The sequence below is a fragment of the Hemicordylus capensis genome, chromosome 2 (genome assembly GCF_027244095.1).
Source record: "Hemicordylus capensis ecotype Gifberg chromosome 2, rHemCap1.1.pri, whole genome shotgun sequence".
Lineage (NCBI taxonomy): Eukaryota > Metazoa > Chordata > Lepidosauria > Squamata > Cordylidae > Hemicordylus > Hemicordylus capensis.
This window is the reverse complement of record NC_069658.1, coordinates 384,152,540-384,177,405: the sequence shown is the minus strand read 5'-3', so window position 1 is coordinate 384,177,405 and position 24,866 is coordinate 384,152,540. Positions and strand designations below refer to the sequence as shown.

Below are 24,866 nucleotides of genomic sequence, written 5' to 3'. Positions count from 1 at the left end.
CCAATATATTACAGTTTTCTTTACTGTGCTTCTGTAAAAGGACTTCGATCCATTCAAAATCTAGTATGTTCACCTATAGTTCCTAATTTTCTTCCATTCAAAATTCACTGACACAATTATCTTCAGTCTGAATGGGCCGTAAATGAATTAGACTGCAGTTTTATCCACACTTACTTTGGTGTAAGCCCCACTGAACTCAGTGCAACTTACTTCTGAGTAGATGGGCATATGATTGTAGACAGCTGAGTACCACGACAGACCTTATCTCAAGCAAGGTACAGCTCTACACCTGCCATTGTGAGTGCTTTGGTTTTTGACAAGTGAGTCACCAAAGCACATACAAGAGAGCGAGAGAGCGGGGGTGGAGGTTGAAGCTTTGCTGGCTGCTTCAGGGCACATCTCCATTTTCTTACTGGAGAAGATGGAGCACCGAAATTGATTTATGTAAGAGTAGCATTTGGGAATCTGGTAGTGACATAATTCCTACCATCATGCCAATGGTGCCCATCACACAGGTCTCGCTATCAACCCCATTGCTGTTGAGGATGGTGAGAAGCCAACATAGTCACGAGACTGGTGCACTGAAAAGTTTAGATGTCTCAGTCTTCCCACCCACCCCATGTAAATCTACTTGTGTAGCTGTGCCTTTGGCTATAACCATTCTGCAGACCATGACTATTTTCAACAAAATGTCTAGAAAGGGAAAAGTTAGATGTGGCTGTATCTCAGTATAGAACTTCTCATTATGATCACTTTGTGGCACAGAGACATTTTGAAGACAGATGCCAGAGGCATATGACCCCCAGCAGCAAAAGGGGCAGATCTATATTATGCTGCTCAATTAAGTTACTTCTGTTAGAACAGAGGCCTGGGTTTGGGTGATAATTCTTTCGAGGAAAGAGTAACAGAGCAGGGCATGTTTTGCTTACCAAAAAGAAGACAGAGAAAGGAGAGAGGGGGAAACCCCAAATATTCTTTTCTGTCCCTCAGGGAAGGATAAAAGAGAAAACTTATGTTGAGAGTTCAAGAATAACCTCTTAAATGTAAGAACAATAGAAATTAAAGGGGAAAGTTGTCTAGAGAAGCTGCGGAATCTCTACTTGTAGAGCTTTAAGGAATATTCTAAATAGCCTCATTGGGATGCTTCATGAAGAGGCCTTCCTGCTTCAGGACATGGGCTGACTTCTTGGTTAACCTCTTCCTGTTCTCTGTTCTGGTCAGGCTTGCCCAAGCCCCATTGGTGCCTGAGGCAACTTGGTGAGCCACACTGCCCCATTTCCATACTCATTTCCTCTTCCCCAGTCACACAGAGCCTCCTTCTTCCCCCTCACAAACTGGACCTCACTCCTCATTTTGCCCAAACACAGCCCCACCCCTCCCCTTCTCCCAGTTGGACAGTTTTCTTTTTCACACTCCTACTACTACCCTTCCTCCACAACTCTCATCTTTTCTCCTTCATACTTTTTGGCAGAAGCTCCAAGTGCAACTGCTGTTTCTTGGTCAGTCACTGGTCTGCCCATTCTCCCTCCTTTTTGAAAGGGGAACAGGGCAGGGACCTAAGCAACATGAAATGTGGACTCACATTGCCTTCTGCTTCATTCCTCACCCCTGGCCTTTCCTCACCCTTGGCCTCACTGCCTCTGTCTTATCTGATCTTAGCAATGCCATTGCCTTCCTGTGACTCATTAGTGGGCCAGCCCTGGTTTCTATGATCCTTCTAAACCATCTTCTAATGACTGTAGAAAAGTATCCTCCTCAATGCATCATTTCAAATGGCTCATTCAGAAGAAGAAGAGACCTTTGCAAAATCTAGCTGTCTCTCTGCAACTTCAGAGTGTACCTTTGACAATGAGTAGCTGTCAGAAGTGCATTGTCTGTACCAATACCTTACATTCAATTCATTTTACACTAAGGAGGAGGAGGATGACAATGACGATGACAACAACAACTTTATTTGTTAGCTGCCCCATAATGAATTGTTCTCTGGGTGGCTAACAAAAGAATAGCAGAATATTTTAGTGCAGGGCTAAATAAGTCTGTGGAATTTGAGAACGATTGCTGTTATGGGAATTCGCAGAGAGTTTTTCATCCAAAAAGAAGAAAAGAAACAGAGACACTGGACATTGTCTTATGAACATTGACTCTGAGCTAGCTTATTTTACTCCCACATCAGGTCTGCATTTCCAAAGCTGTTGGGTTAAGGCAAAAGTCTTTGCAAGATGTTGTGGAGTTGGTATCTATGTTATTGTGCTTTCTTTCATGCTGGGTTCATAGAATTATAGGTTTGTAGGGGATTTGTTTATTTTACATGTGCATCCCATCTTTCGTCCATGGTAGGGCTCAAAGAAGCATAGATAGGGTTCCAAAGTGGTATCCAGACACAGACCTGCTTAGCTCCAACCAGATGGATGCATCATGTGCTCTCCAACTATGTTCTGGGATCAAAGATGAGCTAGTCTAATGCCCACAGGCAAGATCATTGCTGCACACAGATCCACACAGCAATCTACAGGGTGTGCCACAGGCGGAAAGCAGATGCACTGCAGCACATAAAACTCCATATGACTCACATGCCCAAGAAGGCAGCTAACCCCAAACAAGAAGACAAGAAGTTGAGTTCACCTTAGCCAGATAGGTCTGAATCTTGTTCTTGGCATCAGCTGTTTCAGAGATGCGGTTGGTAAAGGCAACATTTGCTTTGTTAAACTGGTTCCACATCTCATTGGCAGTCACCACAAGCAGCGTTTCAATATCATCCCTGAGCTTGGAAGAGGCAGCCCGCTCACTCTGGGAGCGTAGAATGTTATCATCAGTAAACTTGGCCCAAGATTCTGGCACGGAAATCCTGGGAAAGCACAGCAAGAGACAAACAAGAACGTTTGTGTGGCCCTTCCTAAAAGCTGCTTCAGTTGCTAATGCATCCAGTAAACATTCCAAAAGCTCTGCATTGATTGATAACAATACAGCTACTTTTGCAGCTTAATTACATACTTAACATTTGCATTTGCTCTATTTTGACATACTTTTTTTTTTAGTCTAACAATTTATATGCATATTTTCTGGATGATAGTCTTGGAGCATCTTCCTGAAATATATATATATATGGAATTTAGGGTGGGAATGAGGGAGGGAGACAAAAAGAGATTTAACAAAAGGGAAAGAAAGGAAATAAGTAGCCAGAAATTTTGAGTTTGTATCCAAGTCTGCCCATATGTAGACTCTTATCTTCACCACTCACATTAATTTAAGCACCATGTCCTCTTGATTCTTAAGAAGTAAAAAGAATGTATGCTTTCCCTTTAAAAACAAACAAACCCTAGTCCACATTATTGCAGTAAAAATCTTTTAAAGCTAAAACATGCATTTCCATTGAAAACTGGAACATCTGTAGCCACGTAACTCTGTTCTATATTGTTTACTCCCCCCTTTAAAATATGTTTGGGGTAATTATGAATATAGAATGGGAGGGAAGGCAAGGGTTAGTGGAGGCATAACTCAACAATCATCCTATATATTTATAAAGGTGCCACAATATACATATAGCTCTTCATAAATGAGGTTGCCCCATGTCACTGCTCTACCTTTCCAGATGCAAAGGAGTTTTAAGTATTTTGTGCAGCTTCGGCTATTGCCTAGAAAAGCTTATGCAACAATACACTAGTTTAGGGTTGGTGCACATATGAATGAAGCATTGGGTGTTTCCTTGTATGTGTGAATCACAGTAATCAGAGATGAGTCACCATAGCTTCCACTTCTGATTCTAAACTAATTACAGCTTCTTGTGTCATCCAAATTCAGGAAGCAAGGTTGAGTTAACTTATTATTTCAACTTAAGGTTCAAACAAAACAGGATCACACTGTGGTAGATCCTGGTATATGAAAAAGCCAGCCACAGTTAAAACTAACCTCAGCTCCCTGAGTATGGACAACACACAGAGCCATGGTTCATTTAAAATCAAGACCAGAAGCTTTCAGTCTTCTACTTCAGCATGCTAAGATGGAGGGGAAGGGGAGCACACAAGCCTATAGCTCCCTGGGGCTCATTTATGATAATCTAAACCATGGCTTGGATGATCATCTGAAGAACCCAAACAATATGTACTGATGAGTAATCATAATATGAGAAACCAACAACACAGCCCTATGCTAGTCTGCTCAGAAGACAGTCCTGTTGAGTTCACTAGGAAAGGCTCTCAGGTTAGGGTATGCATAAGATTGCAACCCAAGTCATGAACAGTCAAGTACAAACCACTATTAAGTCTCTAGGATGGAAAGGAAATTGGACCTTTATGCTGCTCTAGAAAAATACTTTTGGACTTTGGGATATATTTGCATCTAGACATATCTATAAAAAAAGACAGGAAGATTTTAGCCTTACATCAGTAGAGTGATTCAACGGAGGCCAAATTGAAGTCTGTATGCTTACTTCAGGAACAGGCACACAGTTTCCCATAGCAGGCTCAAAGGATGATCCTTCTGGGCTGTTACATCATTAGGTAAAGGTAAAGTGCTGTTGAGTCGGTTTCGACTCCTGGCAACCACAAAGCTCTGTGGTGGTCTTTGGTAGAATACAGGAGGCGTTTACCATTGCCTCCTCCTGCGCAGTATAAGATGATGCCTTTCAGCATCTTCCTATATCACTGCTGCCCGATATAGGTGTTTTCCATAGTCTGGGAAACATAACAGAGGGGATTTGAACTGGCAGCCGATGGCTTGATAATCAAGTCACTTCCCCACTGCACCATTAGGTGGCATGTTACATCAATAGTAGTCATATTTTTTGCAACTAGAGCTACAGTTCTCACTCCAAGGGCACGTAAGCACAAGGATCCAGACAACACTTACGTAGCATCAACTCGCTCCACACCTCGGTAGTAGCTGATGCCATCAGATGTGTTCCTGAGATGGTGACATTTGTCATCAATCCGGTGAGCTGTCTGCTTGTCACTCAGGTCTTTCTCTAGCTCATGTTGAGCTGCCCTATCAGATCTGTAGTCAAAAAGGCCAAATGCAGTCAAGCAGTGAGGCATGATCATGGCTCATTAAAAAAGCAAACCCTAACCCTCTTTAGACCCCTTATTATAGAGTTTTCTATCTCCCCTTCATTATGACAAATGGGTGTTAAGTTATCAACTTAATTTCATTTTTACGGCTTTTCAATAATGATTAAGTCCACTGGCAGATGTGATTCCATCATAGGCATCTAGAGAGGGAAGGCAAGAGGGGGCAGTTACTGCCCCGCCCCCGTATCGATCCAGTCCCATTGAATTCAATGGGGCTTGTTCCCAGGCAAGTGGGTACAGGACTGCAACCTTTGCCCACTCCCCACTCCCACACCCACAAAAAGTCTTGCAGATGCCCGTGGATTCCATGGATTGCAAATATCTTGTAGGGACATGTTTTATTTAGTATTTATTTATTTTATTTGTCACATTTATATCCCGCTTTTCCTGAAAGGCTCAGAGCAGCTTATAGCATTCTTTAGAATTTATTTATTTATTTATTTATTTATTTATTTATTTATTTATTTATTTATTTATTGAAACATTTTTATACCAACCAAAACTTACATCTCTGGGCGGTTTACAACAGAATAAAAACAAAGTAAAACATTTGTTAAGACAAAAGGTGGGGGGACCACACACACATTACAACAATTTAAAAATTTAAAAATAATATTTTAAACAGCATTAAAACCATTAAAACCACATTCATTAAAAGCCTGGGTGAAGAAATGTGTTTTTAAAGACTTTTAAAAAGCTGTCAGAGATGGGGAGGCTCTTATTTCACTAGGGAGCACATTCCAAAGCCTCAAGCCAGCAGCGGAGAAGGCCCGTCCCTGAGTGGCCACCAGACGAGCCGGTGGCAGCTGCAGACGGACCTCTCCAGCAGATCTCAGTGGGCGGTGGGGAATTAATAATTATGTCCCAAAAAGGGCTCACAATCTATATATATGATTCTCTAAGGCATACCCGTGGCTAATCCCATGTGTGGCAGCTCTCGAGGGTTCGCAAAAAGAAGCACCTGATTGGGCAGTGTGGATTCCATATGCAGATAGGGAGGAGGAGCCTGTGAGAGCAGAAGCACCATGGTGATTGGGTAGTGGGGATTTCATATGCAGATAGGGAGGAGGAGCCTAAGGCACCATGGTAATTGGGCAGTGGGGATTCCATATGCAGATAGGAAGGAGGAGCCTGTGATGGTTAAGGTCAGTTGGAATGCAACTCTTACTCTTTGGAAGATGTTCTTGATTGCAAAGGAGAGTTGTATAGATAGATAGATAGATAGATAGATGTCTGCAAAGAGAGGGGTCATGAGGGAGGAAAGAGCCCCTTCAGGAGAAGGAGGCTGCTGTTGTGTGAATTAGATAAGGAAACAACATGAACAAGATCTGTTAACTCAGGAAGGGAGAGAGAGAGAGAAGAAGAGAGGGGAAGAAAGAGGGGTCAAGCAAGTGGAGGAGAGAAATAGAAAAAGAAGGGAGGGGAAGAGAGAAAGAAGGAAGGGCAAGGGACGGGCCTGAGCCTGTCAGCAGCCTGAGGGGAACAAGCAGCCATGGTGGTGGCAGCAGCAAGGAAGGGCCCAATCAACTACTGCTGCTGTTTAGGGCTACTGAGGTCATTGGCGGAGGCAGGCAGGTGGGCAAGGGACAGGCCTGGGATGGACAGTCAGCGGCCTGAGGGAAATGGTGGTGGTGGCAGTGAGGAAGGGGCTGGTCAACTGCTGCTGCTACTGTGGGGAGGAGCAGGAGCAGGGCTTGGGTGAGGGTGGGGAGGACTCTGGGGATAGGGGGCTGCAGCTTGGCCAATAGTCACCAGCAATGCTGCAAACACAGCCAAGAGCAGTGAGGGAGATGGAAGCAATGGGATGGAAGAAAAGAAGGAGGAGAGGAGTGCGGCTCAGGTAAGGGTGGGGAGATCTCTGAGGTGAGGGAGGCTGTGGCAGGGGTGAGGGGAGCAATCAAGTACTAGTCTACAGATGCTCTGCATGGGTTAAGCTAGTCTTTAAAAAAAAATCAAACAAAGATGTGGAGAGTTGTCAGAGGGGAGAGTCCAGAAGGTACTTAGTTCTCCTCAGGCTAATGGAGGGGCCTTGCTGCTTGCCTCACCCTCTGCTGCAGCCTGATGACAATGGCTGTAGAGGAGGACTTGGTTCTCCTCAGGGGGAGTGGCCAGAAGACAGTTGGTCTTATCGTGCTGGCCTTGGGGTAAGCTCACTTCTCCTGCTGAAATGGCACATTTGCAATTCAAACACAGATATGGCTTCTTTATAATCCCTGTTTACTTGTTCCCTCCATATGTTTTATGATATGTGTAGAGGGGGGAAGAGGGACAGTATTTGCTGGTCCCATCCCTGACATTGCTGTGCCTGCTGCCCCATCTGTGCATTCAGCACCACATCTGAAAGGAAAGTCTATGCATGTATAGCTGTAGTCATCATGAACACTGTGCAACACATCTTGGAAGCCTGGCCCAGACAATTTCCTCAGACTTGTGTACATGAGTGTTTAAAAATGATGTCCATATCTAATACATTGGTTGCAAGAAACACTAGTGCAACAAGATGTTGCTCATAATACTTGTAACTAGCTTAACCCACGCAGAGCATCTGCATGCTAGTATTTGATTGCTCCCCTCACCTCTTGCCACAGCCCCTCTCACCTAAGAGATCTCTCCACCCTCACCTGAGACCCACTCCTGCTCCTCCCCACAGGAGCATAAGCAGCAGTTGACCATGCCCTTCCTTGCTGCTGCCACCACGGCTGATTGTTCTGTTCAGGCCACTTACAGACCCAGACCCGTCCCTGCCTGCCTGCCTGCCTGCATCTGTCAATGGCCTTGGTAGCCCCGAACAGCAGCAGTGGTTGACTGGGCCTTTCCTTGCTGCTGCCACCACCACCATGGCCACTCATTCCTCTCAGACCACTGACAGGCTCGGGCCTGTCCCTCACCCTTCCTTCTTTCTCTCTTCCCCTCCCTTCTTTTTCTCTCTTTCTCTCTCCTCCACTCACTCTTCCCCTCTGTCTTTCTTCCCTCCCTTCCTTCCTTCTTCCTTCCTTCCTTTCTCCCTTCCTGAGTTAACAGATCTTGTTCATCTTGTTTCCTCATCTAATTCACACAACGGCAGCCTCCTTCTCCTGAAGGGGCTCTTTCCTCCCTCATGCCCCCTTCTGCTATTTTTAAAGAATGGGTTAAACCAGGGTTTCTTAACAACCATGTTGTTGGACTACAACTCCCAGAATTCCCAGCCACAAAGGCCATGTCTGGGGATTCTGGGAGTTGTAGTCCAACAACATCTGGGAGCCCTGGGTTAAATGATTTTTAGTTATTTCGTTTAATTAAATTTAAACTAAGCTTTAATTTTAACTGTTTTATTTTTGCTGTGTTTAAAATAGTTTGTACACCACCTGGAGATTCCTATGTCAGGCAGTTTATAAATATGACAAACAGTCTCCCCAGTCTAATACTGGACTGCAACTTTAGGGAAATACCATTTCCTCCTGCAATTCAGGGTTTGTATACAACTTAAATGGACTTGATTTAATCAACTGCTGATCCTCCAGGTCGATGTCAAAGTTAAAATGAAAATTCATACACAACTGAAAGTTTGCAATGATACAGAACCTGGTTTTTATTTTATTTTGAACATTTTGAAAAATTTAAAATCCAACTTGAAAAGACATTTTCAAACTGTCTAAATTACCAAGACAGTAAGGATGTCTTGGCAAGATGATAGTCTGCAATTTATGTTCAAAGGACCCGTAACAGGTAAGAACTATCTTACCTGTAACAGTATGAACTATCACAATCTCTCTCTCTCTCTCTCTCTCTCTCTCTCTCTCTCTCTCTGCACATATGTGCTACAAGCTGGCATGGATATGAGTTTGGCAAGCTGCTCACCCATAAGGAATTGCTATTATCCCAAGGCTAGGTGAAAGGCTGACTTCCAGGTGCTCTAACAAATATGGATAGAAGACAGTTTGGTAACTCCCATGGACACAGGGAGCCCTTTCTCACAATGCATGAGAAAGGGTTGGGGAATGTGGAGAGGAAGGCTGTAAAACCTTACCTCCCCTGCAGACAATTGCCCAGTCTGTGCTGGGTGCACAGATTGCGTGCCCACATGGACTCCAGCTCTCCCCAGCAGGCAGTGGCAGAGAGTTGGGGCTGGGATGTGTCCCCCCCCCCGGAAATCCCATAATGCACCGTGTGAGTGCACAGTGCATTATGGGGACCCCCCGCTGACGCTGCCTGGAAGATGATCAACAAAACGGGGTGCATGCTCCCTTAACCTCATTTTGGAGGTGGGCTCCAGTAGCAGGTTTGGCGCTGGACACCGCATGGCTCCCAATGGTTCACACGCACAGCAAAGATCAAGCTAAGGCAGCCAAGCCCGATCTTTGCTGCGTGTGTGAACAGCCTCGGGGTTTCTTTCTGGTCCATCTCATATACCCTTATTCAATGAGAAGGCCAAAGGCATAGCTAGAGACATTTCTCCCTCTCAAGCTTCACTATGGGGAAAATGGATGAGGTGTTCACATCTGAATTTATGTTTAAAGCCCTCTTGAGGGAAGTGAAGACCAAATGTTTTCTTACGCAAGCTGGGCTATCGCCTTATCCAAGTGTCTTCTCATTCGTTCTTGGCACGAGTGGATGACATCAACCTCCTGGTCAAGTTAGAAAAGCAAAACTCTTGTCAACATTTCCCTTGATTCGTGAAGGTAACAAGAATCATAATGAAAACTACCCCTTGGTGGCCTCTGCAAGCACTACGACCAAACATGCAACTTGGTGTGGCAAGTCAGGAGTAGCTCTCTGTCCCTCGAGCATAATAATTAGTGTCCTGTCTTTTAGTACTTCTTTTAGAGGCCCTGCTGAGAGTCGGCTCCATTTGGGGGGTAAAAGTGGGTGGGGAGACATAGCAGGGTTTCATGCTGGTGGCTTTAAAGCACTAGAATTCCATCCCTCAAGAGCCTCACAATGCCCCTGTCTGCAGATTGGCAATACAAGGCCTCCCTAAAACCTCTGTGTGTCGTCAGAATAGCTTCAGGCATTAGAAGTGTTTCTAGAAAGAAGTTTAATGTTACTTTATTCTTCAGAAGGGTAGATCCCTCTCATTCTGGATTTATGCAACTGTTGGCTGCTAATTTTAATGTATTTTTAAAAAATCTTCTGCATTTTATAATAATTGTATTATATGTTGCTTGTACTCAGTATACATATTATAAGTCATTTTGAGTAGCTTAGTAGAACATTAACATAGGGATGCTTCTCACGATCAACAAAAATCAGGCCAGCAGAGGCTAGCCCAATTTTTGTTGACCGTCAGAACCACCGGGCTCGCAGCCGAGCTCGTGCCTTCACGCCATGCCTACTCACAAGTAGACCCCCGGGCAGGAGGCTTAAAAGCAGCCTCCCAGCTCGGGGGTCTCCCCAGTATGCCCTGCGCGCTCGAGCAGGGCATACTGGGGCTTCCGGGGGCCGCGCAGGCCCTGCTCCCCCCACCCCCCTCCAGCTCCGTCTTGGAGCCGGCCATCGTGTGGGCGGCCGATCCGGCCACCCAGGGCTCCCTGCATGCTCGTCTGCGGGGAGAACGGGCTTAGCCCGCTCTCCCCGAAGTTCTGTCAAAACCAGGTCTCACGGATCATGAGAACCGGCTCATATACTAGGGTTGTGCACAGAACAGGGTTTGCATTCCATTCCGAGCTTGAAACGGAACGCAAATGCCCAGAATGTCCCATCAGAACCACCGGTTGAATTGATTTGTATGAACTGAAGCAGTGTGGTGCAGTGGTTAGAGTGCTGGGCTAGGACCGGGGAGACCCGAGTTCAAATCCCCATTCAGCCATGATACTAGCTGGGTGACTCTGGGCCAGTCACTTCTCTCTCAGCCTAACCTACTTCACAGGGTTGTTGTGAGGATAAACTCAAGTATGTAGTACACCGCTCTGGGCTCCTTGGAGGAGGAGCGGGATATAAATGTAAAATAAATAAATGAATAAATAAATAAACAAACAAACAAACAAACAAACAAATAAATAAAACTGATTTGTATGATAACAAGCCAACCAAGAAGCAAGGACATCGCAAGCCAGTCAAAAGCCAGTGCCAAAACCAATCAGCAAGACCTTCAAAATGGTGCATGGGACACTCAAAACGTTTTGACTTGGAATGGGGTCATCTCGTTCCAAGCTCAAAACAGGCCCTTCATTTGAAGGGTGTTCTGTTTAAAGCTCGAAGCAATGGAAATTGATTATTTTGAGTCAGAACATTTTGAGCTCGAAATATTCTGCACATCTTTAACATATACATTGAGGCTGTTCTCACTCAAAGCCTAACCCAGGCTAGGGAAATCTAGCCTGGGTTAGGTTGCACATGAGAGCCACTGGGATCAGGCCCAATCCCAGTGAGGCAGCACCATCTAGCCCAGCTTTTTAGCCCAGTTCCTAGTTGGGGTTAAGGGAGCGAGCGCTCCTCTATCCCAGGGTTCCTGGTTGCGTGTGTCCTCGGGCTGTGTTCTGCTCAAGGAGACAGAGACAAATCAGCATTGCTCAGCAATGGATCTAGACAGTATGTGTTTTCCTTTGCATAACAATCACTTAAACTTAGGATTTCTTCACACAATCAAGAAATTGAATATTTTAAGTGAGGTAGGAGAGAGAAAGAGAGTCCCTTTCTTCAAACCTGTTTTTATGATGAGGACACCTCCTTTGCTCTTCATACAAACAGGCAGCAAATTGTCCAACTCTTCTCAGAGTTAAATGACAATTTGATTAATCACATGACCTACCAGGTGGGAGGGTGGGGGGAAGGCTGCACAATCCTCACCTTCCCCCCAGATGATCCTGGGCACTTGCCTAGAGCACCCATCTCTTGTGGAAATCCCCCAATGCACCACACTCGGTATGTGGTGCATTGTAGGATACCTGGAGGCCGAGATGCGTTGTCCTGGCCGCTGGAGCTGCACACTGCTCAGCGCAGCACTGCTTGTGTGGGAGTACATGCTGCACTTCCAGAAACCTTTCCATGATCATCTGGGGGCGGAGGTGAAGATTGCGCAGCATCCCCGCTGCCCGCCCAGTAGGTCATGTGAATAACCCAATTGTCATTTAACTCTGTGAGAGAACAGTTGGACAATTTGCTACCAGTTTGTATGAAGAGCAAAGGAGGCGTCCTCATCATAAAAACAGGTTTGAAGAAAGGGACTCTTTTTCTCTCTCTTACCTCACTTAAAATATTCAATTTCTTGATTGTGTGAAGAAATCCTAAGTTTAAGTGATTGTTATGCAAAGGAAAACTCATACTGTCTAGATCCATTGCTGAGCAATGCTGATTTGTATGAAGTGGATAATCTGGCCAGCATGCTCATTCTTTTTCTATCTACTTGTCAGTCATGTGTGTGTTTTGTTTAGCTTTGGTTTCTAGAAACATTTTTAATGCTTGAAGCTATTCTGAGACTCACAAGCCTTTGGCTCTGGCAAAATAAAGGAACTCAGGCTCTTGAGGACTGGATTTTTCCATGTGGCACTTCCCTGTTGGAAACTCCTTATTTCCTTTGGATGAAAGCATTCTCCAGATAGCTTCTGGCATCCAGCTGAGCTGTTTGCCCCTTGCCTTCATGAGCTAATAAGCACCTTGGAACAAATGACAGTAGGGTTTGGCCAACACAATGCTGTAGCACAGGGAACAGGATTTGTGCTCTGGACTGAGTGGCAGGAACTAGCAATGGCTTGGAAATAGACACTGGAATGGGTTGGGCCAGCTCTTATTGACATCAGTATGAAACTTTCCACTGACTATCATGGAAGCTGAAGAACTAAGCTTTATTTAAGATAAAATTTTTGGAAAGGGTTCTGAGTTGTCCAGTTGCCATTCTCTTGGGTAAATGTGGTATTTAATTAAATGGCAGCAAAGAGAGTGCACTGACAAGTTATAGTAAGAATCCAGGCTCATTAGCTTCTAGGAGCCCAGGATAGTGCATTTTTAACAGGATCAGTAATTAAAGCACAAATCTTTATTAGACCAGATAAGGTCCAGGCAGTTCTTTGGAAGTTGTCGCACTCATCACATATCGGAAGGAAAGACAGAACTGGGGAAAACACATGCATTTATGTCCAAAAGACGTAAAAAGACCCTGGTGGTGGTGAAGCTAGGTTGCTGAAGAAGTAAACACTTGAGAGAATGAAGAACAAATAAGGTAGGTAGAACTAGAAAGCAGGATGTACAGAGGAAGGCAAAGCCAGGAGCCACACTCCGCAGCACTTAAAAACATAAAATTGTTTCTTGGAAATTTCCTGTCCTGCAGGGGTATAGATCTCACCTCCCCCGCCCCCGCCCCACAGTATTTGAGGAGTTCCCCCCCCCTCATTTTAATGAATTCCTAAAACATATTTTTTTCTCCAGAACTGTTTTTCCTCACAAAGGAATAAGGACCAGGAAGGGTCTTAAATCAGGCATTCCAGCAAACCACAGGCACTTTACTTCCGGGGCCACCAGCACTCAATGGAACCTCAGCAAGCTGGGCAGATTATTCTCTGTGAGTTAAGGCTGCAGTAGCAACCTGGACATTGTCAGGTGACCTCACAGATGGAATACAGTCAGCTCAGCTGACTTACAAACTAATAGTAAGCCAGCCTTTGCAAAACCCTTGCATTCATGTCAGCTGCTCAGTCTAAGCAATCATCCTACTGAGTAGCAACATGAACTTGGACTTGGTATCTGTTATCTGACCATCAGCCTGTCATCGGCCATGTCTGCTGCCTCTGGCCCTTGTGATCCTAGTGTACCCAATCCAGAACTTGATTCCAGCCTGTCCTGACCACCACCCTCTGCTGCTGGTCACTGTTGATTCTCATCTGTCTGCACCATAACTGGACCTTCAACTGGAATCTATCATGAAGTTTGGTGGATGGTGCAGTGGGTCATTCACGTGGATGGTACAGTGGGTCATTGGTCAGTACTTCATGACTTGTTGCTGTCATGCATTTCCTGCTATCCTCCATTTCCTGACCAGCTGGTTTCCTCATCTAATCCCATTCACAAGAAACATGCAATGTCGTAAATGCTTTGCATTTATTTCTTACTAGTGTTTTTTAGCGCGTTAAAATAATGGGCGCTAGTGTTTCCCCTCCCCCCACCTCCCGTTCCCTCCGTCTCTGGCGGGGCCGAGTGTGGCCGCCGCTGCCAGTGGGCCCAGCCCGCCGCAGCAGCCGCCGCCGCCAGCAGGCCAGGCCCAGTCCTCTCCCCGCCTCCGCCGCCATTGACCCCAGTCGCCCTGCAGCGGCCACCGCCACCAGCGGGCCACTCTCCCCGCCGGCGGCCGCCAGTGGGCTCAGTTCCCCCGCCGCCAGTGGGTCCAGTCTCGTGGCCGCTCGGCCGTACTGTGTTCTCTGGCCGAGGCGGCGGCAGAGCCGCCACCTCGGCCGGCTTCCCCCGCCTCCTCCCATCTGGCAAGGTTCCCGCTGCTGCCTCTGTCCTCCCGGTCCTCCTGCTGTCGCTGAACATGGCCGCCCGTGTCTGGGCGGCCGTATCTTTCACGGACGTTCTGGGCATGCGTTCCACGCATGCCCAGAACGGCCAAGAAAGACACGGGCCAAGAAATGACACGGGATCATGATCAAGCCTTTTATTATAGAGGATGGCTCTTTATAGTGTATGTATGTATGTATGTATGTGTCTGTTTGTCATCTATCTGTTTATCTATTTGTGATATCTATCATATATCTATTTATCTATCTATCGTTATTTTGCCCCACTTTTCAGCCAAAGGTCTAGGAGTTATTGAACACTACTTGGTGGTATGTCTGCTGATAGTCTCAAAATGATGTTTCCTCTATTTGTGCTTCCAGACACGAAGGCAGGCATTGAAATGAAGTTTACTACAATGCCTTTTCCTTCACCATATTTCCCATTTATAGCTCCACAAAGAGAGTGATGAGATAATATCATCATGCAAAACATCTGATCCAGCCAGCTGCACTGGCTCCCAGTCAATTTCCGGGCCCAATTCAAAGTGCTGGTCCGGGCCCAATTTAAAGCCTTAAATGGCTTGGGACTGGGTTACTTGAGATAGCGCCTTGACCCATATGTCCTTACCCTTACCTTAAGATCGTCTTCAGAGGCCCTTCTCTGGGTGGCACTGCCAAACAAGGTGAGGCGGGCAGCTACCAGGGAGAGGGCCTTTTTGGTGGTTGCACCCCGTTTATGGAATAGCCTCCCCAGTGAAGTTCACCTCACTTCATCACTTTGTTCTTTTAGATGCCAGTTAAAGACCTTTTTGTTCACCCAGGCCTTTTAAATTCAGGGTTTTAAATTCAGCTTTTCAAATTTGATCTGATTTTTAACAAATTTTAAAATGAGCATTAATGCTGCTTTGTATTGTATTATGTATTTTGTTTTCACCTTTTTTGTCGGTTATGATGTAATGTGGTATGTGTTTTTATTCTATGTATTAATCCTCTGTTATGTGCTGCCCAGAGAAAAATTTGTTATGGGGCGGTTGACAGATAAAGTTGTTTATTACTATTACTATTATTAATATGTATTCAAAGCTACTACACAGCATACCGCTAGCCAGCGCAGAAGGTTCAAGAACTCCACATTTCCTACTCAGGTTGCTCCATGAACTCACCGTCAGGAGTTGTTTTTCCACATCATCATGAACAAGATCAATGCCCATCCTCTTCTCTCGGTGAAGCAGGCATTCTTGGGCTACCTGTTTGATATCACAGAAAAACTGGTGAAATGTTTGCATTTTTTCAAAGTGCTGTATTATATATTTAAAAGATTCTTTTATAAAATACTCATCACATTAATATATATACGGTATATGTACTCCACTCTGTTACTCAAGAGTCCTTACAGTGATAAATTTGCACAGTATAATGTGCCATTTTCAACAAGTTAGTTCCTTTTGGACTTATGACTTCACTTATGGCATATGGGCCATATTTATTCCTAATAAAGAAGATTGGAATAGACAACTGTATTACTGATAATAAACAAAGTTCTGCATACTCAGTATGTTGCCCTGACACAATTATGGAATTTTGTGCAACTGTCACTTTTCTAAACCTCCTGGTTGTGAAAACATTCTTCTAGGGGGCAGAATTTCCAGTAGACATGCACAGAACTGAGTTCAGGTGAAACCTAATAAGATATTTCAAAGGCTGCATACTGACATCTGATTGGCTGAACTACAGCTGGAATCATTGCATACCAGTGGAAGAGATCAATTTACCTGGAGTGGCCCTTCTGTTTCTGCTAGTGCCCTATCCAGTCTCTTCTTCATATCTGCAAGAGCATTTGTCTCCCCAATCATTTCATCTGTCTCATGGTTGAGCTCTGTTTTCCAAAATACAATGTCATTGACTCGTTCGCCCAGATTTTTTGTTGTTTCTGTTTGGGTTTTCCTCGTCTGCTGCTCCTTTTCCTGGATCATCCGGGAGGTGTCCACCCTCAGCCTCTCAGCACCATGCCGTGACATCTCTGATTCCTTGTAGTTTGACAGATTACATCTATACCAGTCATCCGGTGTGTACCTAGTAAACAGTGCTGTTCTGTTGGAAACAAAGGGCAGCATCTTGCTTGGAGTGAGCCCCTGAGAGCTCTTGGAGAAGGGCGCCAAAGTTGGAGTGATGGCGGCCACTTTGTAATAGGCACTGGGTCTCCAAGGAAGGCTTAAGCTGTGGGTCAGGGCATAGTGAGGGAATCGGTTCCTGTAACTTGATGCCATGGTACTGATGGCTGGCAGAAAATTTGAGGGTGTCGGTCTTGGATGAGCATATGTTGACGTCAGAGTAGAGCCTACAAGCTCCATGATTGCAAATGTCTATTCAGTCACGTTTCCTATGCCAAGGAGGAGCAAGAACAAGGACACAATTAGTGAAGTCCTGCTCACAAAGAACAGAACTAATTGACAGAGAAGTCGGATGCCAAGGCTGGTCCTACCTCTGAGCAGTGTGAAAAGCAGCCCTCTTCAGGCACCAGATATTTGAATGTCATTTTAAAAAGCAGAATGTGATCAAATATTGAATGAAATTATCACCATAAGAGTCACCATTTGAATTGCCTGTTTCATGTATCAAAATGCCTTGCATTGTCTTTTACTAACTCACATAAAATACTTTACATCGTGCGGGTGGTATTGAGGTTTCAAACATGTGTCTGCCAAAGCAACTCCTGTCCCACATGCTTTAATACTGTACAACCCACTTTTAGCAAGTAGCTCAGGATTTTGCCTGATATAAAAGAAGAACAAAGGCTTATTATACGTATATTATACAGGAAGGACTATAATTTTATTATATTACATTATACAATTATATATATTATTATACAGGGATGAGAGCTGGCCTTGTGGTAGCAAGCATGACTTGTTCCCTTAGCTAAGCAGGGTCTATCTCGGTTGCATACAAATGGGGAAATGCATGTGTAAGCACTGTAAAATATTCCCCTTAGGGAATGGAGCTGCTCTGGGAAAATAATCTAGGTTCCAGGTTCCTTCCCCGGCATCTCCAAGAGAGGGCTGAGAGGGATTCCTGCTTGCAACCTTGGAGAAGCAGCTGCCAGTCTGTATAGACAATATTGAGCTAGATGGACTAATAGATTATAGATGGACTAATAGATGGACTAATAGACTCAGTATATGGCAACTTCCTATATTCCTATATGACACAAACCATTTTCCCCTAGGGTACATGGCTTCATCAGACTAAATCTCTGTGATTCCATCAATAAGGCCTTTAATCAGCCAAAAAAAATTTGATCAACTGACCAGTCACACATTGGTCAAATGATGGGAAAGTATTTTAAAAGCATTAGCTTTATAGGAACAACAACAAAAGGTGCTTTAATAATTAACAGGCTTGATACTCATGCTAATTATAAAAACAAATACATTAATTGTCATTGTGAAACAATGAATATTACTTTTTAAAACAGTAATTAATTAATGTTAAAAGTTATAATATCCTATTACCATTTTTGTAAGAAATATTTCTGTACTATTTCAACAAGTTTGAATGATTTCCTGAACAATTCTTCGCTTTGCATTTATCCTGGAATACCAGGGTCATTTGTATTCAGCAATACTTGACCACTTCAGATCATAGGTCAATTATCCATTGACTGATAACTGACAATATTCAACAATGTTTGAAAAGCAAGTAGCTACTGTGGACAAGAGAAATGTGGACATGGAAAAACAGAACGGGTTCTAGGTCACAGTACAGTTTTAAATTAGTTACCAAATTACCATTCTGGAATTGCATTTAGTACCATTGTCCTGCCCATTCTTGTCCTGGAATCATTTCTCTAGCAAGGTATCTGTACAGTATAGCTACAAAACCTGTACAATCTCAAAACATCAGGGGGAGACCATCGCCATCATGTACAGTTTATGAGTTGCCTAAATAAAATCGGACGACTGCTTACTATTGGAAACAGATTGCTGGGGCAGAGGCTCTTGTTCTGATCCAGCAAGACAGTTCTTGCATTCTTCAAGTCAGTGCATGTCCACATCATATGCTTAGCTGTAGTGACTGAAAATTCCTAGGCAATAACAGAAATTTCCTATGGGATGCAAAGTTGTCAAGTAGGAAACATCTCATGGAATTCCTGTGAGACAACATCCTGTAGCTGCACAGGACCTTTAAAAAAATATATGCATGTGCTTGTGTATACAGTCTTGATAATGAGAATGGTTCCGTATACATTCAGATCCTAGGCCAATTCATGCTCCACACACAATAAAGCACTTGTGTCAGTATCTGCACAATCCAAGAAGTTAAAGCTTGGCCTTTTAACAAAGGAACTGTTATACAGATTATCTGTATAATACAGATAATGTAATGGATGATACAGATTATTTGGACCCATTTCAAACTGGCTTTCAAGCAGGCTATGGGGTTGAGACTATCTTGATTGGCCTGATGGATGATCTCCAATTGGCTATTGACAGAAGGAGTGTGATTCTGCTGATCCTTTTGTATCTGTTGGCGGCTTTCAATACCATTAGCCATGGTATCCTGGGTTTCCTGAGGTGGGATTGGGTAGCACTGTTTTACAGTGGTTATGTTCCTACCTCTCTGGTAGATTCCAGATTGTGCTGCTTAGAGACCACTGCTCAGCAAAGTGAGAACTAAAATATGGAGTTCCACGAGGCTCCATACTGTCTCCAGTGCTCTTTAACATCTACATGAAACCACTGGGAGAGATCATCAGGAGGTTCGGTGCAGGGTGTTATCCATATACTGATTACCCACATCTATTTTTCCATATCAGCCTCATCAGGAAATGGCATAACTTCCCTAAATGCCTGTTTGGAGGCAATGGGCTGGATGAGGTAGATGGCCTTAAAACTGGAGGTAGATGGCCTTAAAACTGTGATGCATATGTTGGAAACCTCCAGGCTTGACTATTGTTATGCACTCTATGTGGGGCTCCCTTGTATGTAGTCCAGAAACTACAATTGGTACAGAATGCAGCAACCAGACAGGTTTCTGGGACAACCCAAAGGGACAGTTTTAACACTGATTTTAAAATAACTGCACAGGCTACCGATATTTTCAGAGCAAAATATACAAAGTGCTGGTTATGACCTATAAAGTCTTCAATAGCTTGGGTCCAGGGTACTTAATAGAGTGCCTTATTTGTCATGAACCCAGCCGCCTATTAAGATCATCTGGAGAGGTCCGGTTATGGTTGCCACCAACTCTGTGGCTGCCCCAGGGCTTTGGAATATGTTCCCCGCTGAAATAAGAGCATCTCCTTCTTTGTTTGCTTTTAGGAAGACCCTCAAGACATACCTGTTCCCTCAGGCTTTTAACTGAATTTAATTTAAAACTATTTGTTTTAATCCTATGAAATTGTTTTAATTTTTTATTCAGTGAAATTATTTTGTTTTAACTGTTTTATATCTGTTGTGTTTTAAATTGTGTACACTGCCTAGAGACACACATATTGGGCAGTATAGAAATATGCTAAGTAAATTAAATAAATAAAAAAATAGAAAAGTCATTGTGTGGATATAGAGTAAATCCACTTAGAGCAGAATATCACCCAAGGTCAGCTGTTTGACAGTTTCTTTTTTTAAACACAATAACATTGTTGAAGTTAGCTTAATAAACTCACCTTGACACACAGAGAGATTATTGGTTCAAGTAACCACAAGCTGACTTGCAATCCATTGTCCTTTTCACTTAGGTAATTGTATGCTGGAAATCTAATATTCATGGCAATCTAATGTAAATACCTAGGTGTACATAACACACAATTCAGGGACAAATACACACAGAGACCATTGTGCTGAGGAGAACTTCACTTGGGTTACAAGAGCAGATCACTGATGATCAAACAGAACCTCTTGGATGTATTAGACAAAGACAGAAAAGGTGGTGGCTAAATGTGGGCACAGTACAGTATCAAAACAGAACAGAATTATATCACACATCTTACATATCGTTTTCTTTCCTGTCACCCTAATTGGTATTTGCCTTTGTTGCCGCAGCATTGTGATGCTGCCTCATATGTTTGCTTGTTTATTATTTATATTTTTATACCGCCCTTCATCGAAGGACCCCAGGACAGTTAACAGTATAAAACCACTAATAAAACTTCAATAAAAACATACTGATGAAACAAAACAAAAGCACAACTACATTTTAAAAAAGAGCCGGGGGCCACTCATTGGCCCAAAGCCTATATAGAAAAGGCAGTCTTCAGATTCCTCCAAAAGGCAGGAAGATGTGGATCTCAACCACAAGTGAGTTCCACAGCCTGGGGGCAATCACTGAGAAGGCCCTGTTCCATGTGCTTGACAAACCAGCCTCTGCAGGTGTCAGCCCATGAAGCAGAGTCCTCACAGTCGATCTAGTCAGGTGGGGAAATTCAGCTGGGAGCAAGCAGTCCCTAAAATACCTGGGGCACAAGCCATTTAGGGTTTTAAAGGTAATAACCAGCACCTTGAATTGTATCTGGAAACAAATAGACAGCCAGTGCAGTTGCCCTCAGAATCGGTGTAATTTGAGCACAGTGTGCAGTCCCAGAAATCAATCTGGCCGCTGAATTCTGCACCATCTGTAGTTTCTAGAATACTTTTCAACAGCAGCCCCATGTAGAGCACGTTGCAGCAGTCCAAGGTGATGTGACTAAGGCATGACTGACAAAGGCCAAATCAGCTTTTTTGAGGAAGGGTCACACTGGCACACCAGCTGAAGCTGAGCAAAGGTACTCCTGGCCACAGCTTCAACCTGCTTTTCTAGGATCAGTCCTGGATCCAGGAGAATCCCCAAGCTGCAGACATAGTCCTTCACAACAACCCCATCTAGAACTGAAACCCCATACCCTGGTCAGATCTTAAACTACCCACCCCCACCTCCATCTTATCAGGATTATGTTTCAGCTTGTTAGACCCCACCCAGCCCATCATGGCTTCCAAACCATGGCTCAGAACCTCCTCTGCTGCTTCCCTGGGACAGATGACATAGTGAGAGAGCTGGGTGTCACCTGCATCTTGCTGACACCATAGCCCAAATTTCTGGATGATCTCCCACAATGGTTTCATATAGATGTTAAACAACATGGGGGATACAATCGAGCTCTGAGGGACCCCACAGGCCTGAGGGACCCCATGAAGCCAAGCAAATGTCCCCAATAGCACCTTCTGGACCTGACCTTCCAATTAGGACTGGAACCAGTCCAAGACTGACCAACTCAGCCCCAACTCAGAGAAGTAGACCAGAAGGATACCCTGGTCAAATGTAATAAAAGCTGCTGGGAGGTCCAGCAGAACCGACGAGTCTAGCAGAAGCAACTAGACAGCACTCTAGACTCCTGTCTAGTTCCAAGAGTAGATAATCCGTCAAAGCAACGAAGGCAGTTTCTGTCAATCAAGCTGAAAACCAGACTATCATGGGTCCAGATACTGAGGCTATTCCTGCAATCAGGAGAAATTGGGTTAAGGGAGCCTAGCCCGGTTTGTCCCTGTAGTGTGCTGCAATGGCAGCAAGCCTCTGAAAATACTGCCCCCTTAAATGAGGTTAGCGGAGCATGCACATTGAACTTCTTAAGAATCTAGTGCTCCAGCTGGTGAAGTGATTTTGAACATGTTTGTTTGTTTAATTTAGAAAGGTAGTTTTTGGGCAAGGCCCCAAAGTAGCATACAACTCAAATAAAAAACAATCAAGACAATGCAAGGTCATAAAAAGAGCAGTAAATAGCACAATAAAACTTCAGCAGCAGGAACCAAAATGCAACCTTTTTTGAGAGTGCAGAAGTAATCCACACTGGACTCATCTAAACAAGGCAGTCTTCACCCGTCCCCAAAACTCCAAGAGGGAAGAGGCTAGGCAGGCTTACTGAGGAAGGGAATTCCAAAAAAGTCTGGGCACCACCACCAAGAAGGCCCTGTCCTATGTGCCCATCAAACATATTTCAGACAGAAGAGAGATGCAGGGCAGGGCTTCTCTGCCTGATCTCTGGAGTGAGCAGGCAGTCCTTCAGATTCCCTAGAACCAAACACTTAAAACTTTAAAGGTGATGACAGAAGCAGCTGGTGCTTGTGCTGCTGGGGCAGTGGCAAGAGGCACCTTTAAGAGTAAATTAGTAGGTGCTACCAACACACCAGAAAGCTACTTGGAGCAGTAGCATGCTGCACTTCCTGCAGCGAGGAATCAGCTCCACCACTCACCTGGCCTCCGCAGATGCCTCTGCCAGCTGAGTGGCGGAGCAAATCCCCTGCCACTGCTCCAAGCAGTTTTCAGGTGCAGTGGTAGTAGAGATAAGCAACTACTAATTTACTCTTAGGTGCCTCTTGCCATCCCCCTCCCCCAGTGGCACCCGCACTGGCTACGAACTACCGGGTGATGATATGGACTTCCCTTCATATTCTCTATATGGCAACACCAAGGTGTGCTCTTGATGAAAGCATCTTAAAATATGAAAAAAGAACAGACGGCTCACAACCCCTATTTATTTGGCTCACTTCACATGATTAGAACAATTTCCAATCAATGTAAATTCTTGATTTGTGTGGTGCGTGCATTCTCCTGATTTCTGGTCATGTGAACCATTTTCAGCAGTTTCAGGTTGACACCGTGCTGACCCAGTGTTGACCTAGGATCGTGAATCTAGGATTTAAGGTTTACTAGAGAGCATTCTAATCATGTGAATAAGCCCTTAATGTGCTTAGTTTGGCAATTACGATCTTCCTTATATTAAATATATATTTAGCATATTCCTTATGTTCAACTTAAACTTCTTCTTTATTCTTTCTTGGTTACCTTCCTGACCCATGAAGGGCAAATAGGCCTAACCTGCTTATAGCAGCCTCAGACATAATTGAGATTTCTCAGTCTGCCACCCTTTAACCTTTCGATGCTTGCTAGTCTTTTTTCAAACTCTGTATTCTTCCTACTCTTGGTCTTGTCCACTCTACGTTGTTTGCCTGCTGGGCAAGGACTTGTATGTGTTGCTAAAGAAATGTAAATCAATAAACATTTACAGCACAAGCCTATCTATGAATATTTACTCAAAGTGCATCCACTGTGTTCAATAGAGCTTACTCCAAAGTAAATGCATATAGGATTGCAGCCTTAATTTTTTAAATTTCAATTTATTTATTTATTTTTATTTTTATTTATTTGATTTATATACCACCCTTCCTAAAGTGGCTCAGGGTAGTTTAGACTTTTAAAAAAACACTTAATAAAACAATTAAAATTTTAAAAAAGCATTTGAACTAGATTAAAGTTGAAATTAATACTAGATATCATTAAAAGCCAGGCTAAAAAGATGGGTCTTTAAGGCTCTTCTGAAGGCCTCCAAGGAAGATGATGATGATGATGATTTGTATGATTTTTTGGAATAGAATTACTTTAAAACATCTAAATAATAATTGTACTAAGGCTGCTACACCTACAAATGAGCTCCTTCATTTGTATCATGAACAAACTGTGTTTTAGGAATGCATGGTATTATTAGTTACTCAGTGATAAGGCATATGTGATTATTTTATTTATCTCTGTTTGCTTTGTCCAAAAAAATCTTCATTACAAAGTATGGCAAATCAATGAAATGAAATGGGGGAAAATAATAATAGTGGAAGCTATTTCCTGAAATAGAGAAATGAATTATCTCTAAATTCTCAGAAGCACCCTCTAATTTCAGGCTGGTGTGCAGGTGCCAGCATCCACACTTCACATACCTGTCACTAGGATGCCAAGTGCCAAAAGCTTGATAAAAGGTTCAAGAAGATCTCCAAGAGCTGGGTCCCTTCTGGGACAATCCTACAAACTGAGAACTCCAGCCTCTCCAAGCCCTTCCCCCATGTGCCCAGGATTAATGTACATGCTTATAACATACACTTGTGACATCTGCTGTCCCCTAAGATATATCCATGTTAACATTCAGTGCCTATTTAGGACTTGAAGCAGAGGGAGCAAGGGTTTCACACGGTATCTCTTCTAACAGGCAAATAAGTCTCTTTTTGCTATTTAAATCCTCCCACCTGTTTGCACTTAGCTATGGGAGAAACTAAAGGTAACAACGAAGGACTACTGCCCATTACTTCCTACTACTTCCAGGGGGGTGGGGAATCCTGTTTTCTCTGCCTTCTTTTTTCCACATATTACTTTTCCACTCCTCTCCTAATATTCCAGATAGCTCACAGCTCCTTCCCCCCTTTAACTCTGTTCTATAAAAGTGGCTCACTTTGGAGTTGTGCAGTGGATTATGCTGAAGAGGTGCAAAATTACCTTCTTCTGACTGCTTGTCAACATTGCTTGTGACCCTTTGTCTCATTCCAATCAGCACAAGCATACATGCATTTAGTCCTGAACCTGTACTAAGATGAATGGCTTTTGATTC

At 43.8% G+C, this 24,866-nt stretch overlaps 1 protein-coding gene across 11 annotated transcripts in view; it reads right to left on the bottom strand.

Moving 5' to 3' along the window:
* The window catches only part of TEKT3 (tektin 3), a 68,621-nt gene that overhangs the window by 5,624 nt on the left and 38,131 nt on the right, over positions 1–24,866 (bottom strand). For 4 of the 11 annotated variants that reach the window (XM_053302711.1, XM_053302712.1, XM_053302716.1 and 1 more), the window contains 5 exons: positions 16,240–16,847; positions 15,631–15,714; positions 9,597–9,667; positions 4,846–4,989; positions 2,623–2,845 (listed from right to left, as the gene is read on the bottom strand). In XM_053302711.1, the coding sequence (XP_053158686.1) occupies positions 2,623–2,845; positions 4,846–4,989; positions 9,597–9,667; positions 15,631–15,714; positions 16,240–16,818 (1,101 nt within the window). In that variant the 5' untranslated portion in view covers positions 16,819–16,847. Of the gene's footprint in view, positions 1–2,622; positions 2,846–4,845; positions 4,990–9,596; positions 9,668–15,630; positions 15,715–16,239; positions 16,848–17,116; positions 17,240–18,434; positions 18,552–20,132; positions 20,254–22,358; positions 22,381–24,204; positions 24,343–24,866 lie in introns of those variants that run through there. The other 7 variants (XM_053302707.1, XM_053302709.1, XM_053302708.1 and 4 more) reach the window with 7 other exon arrangements.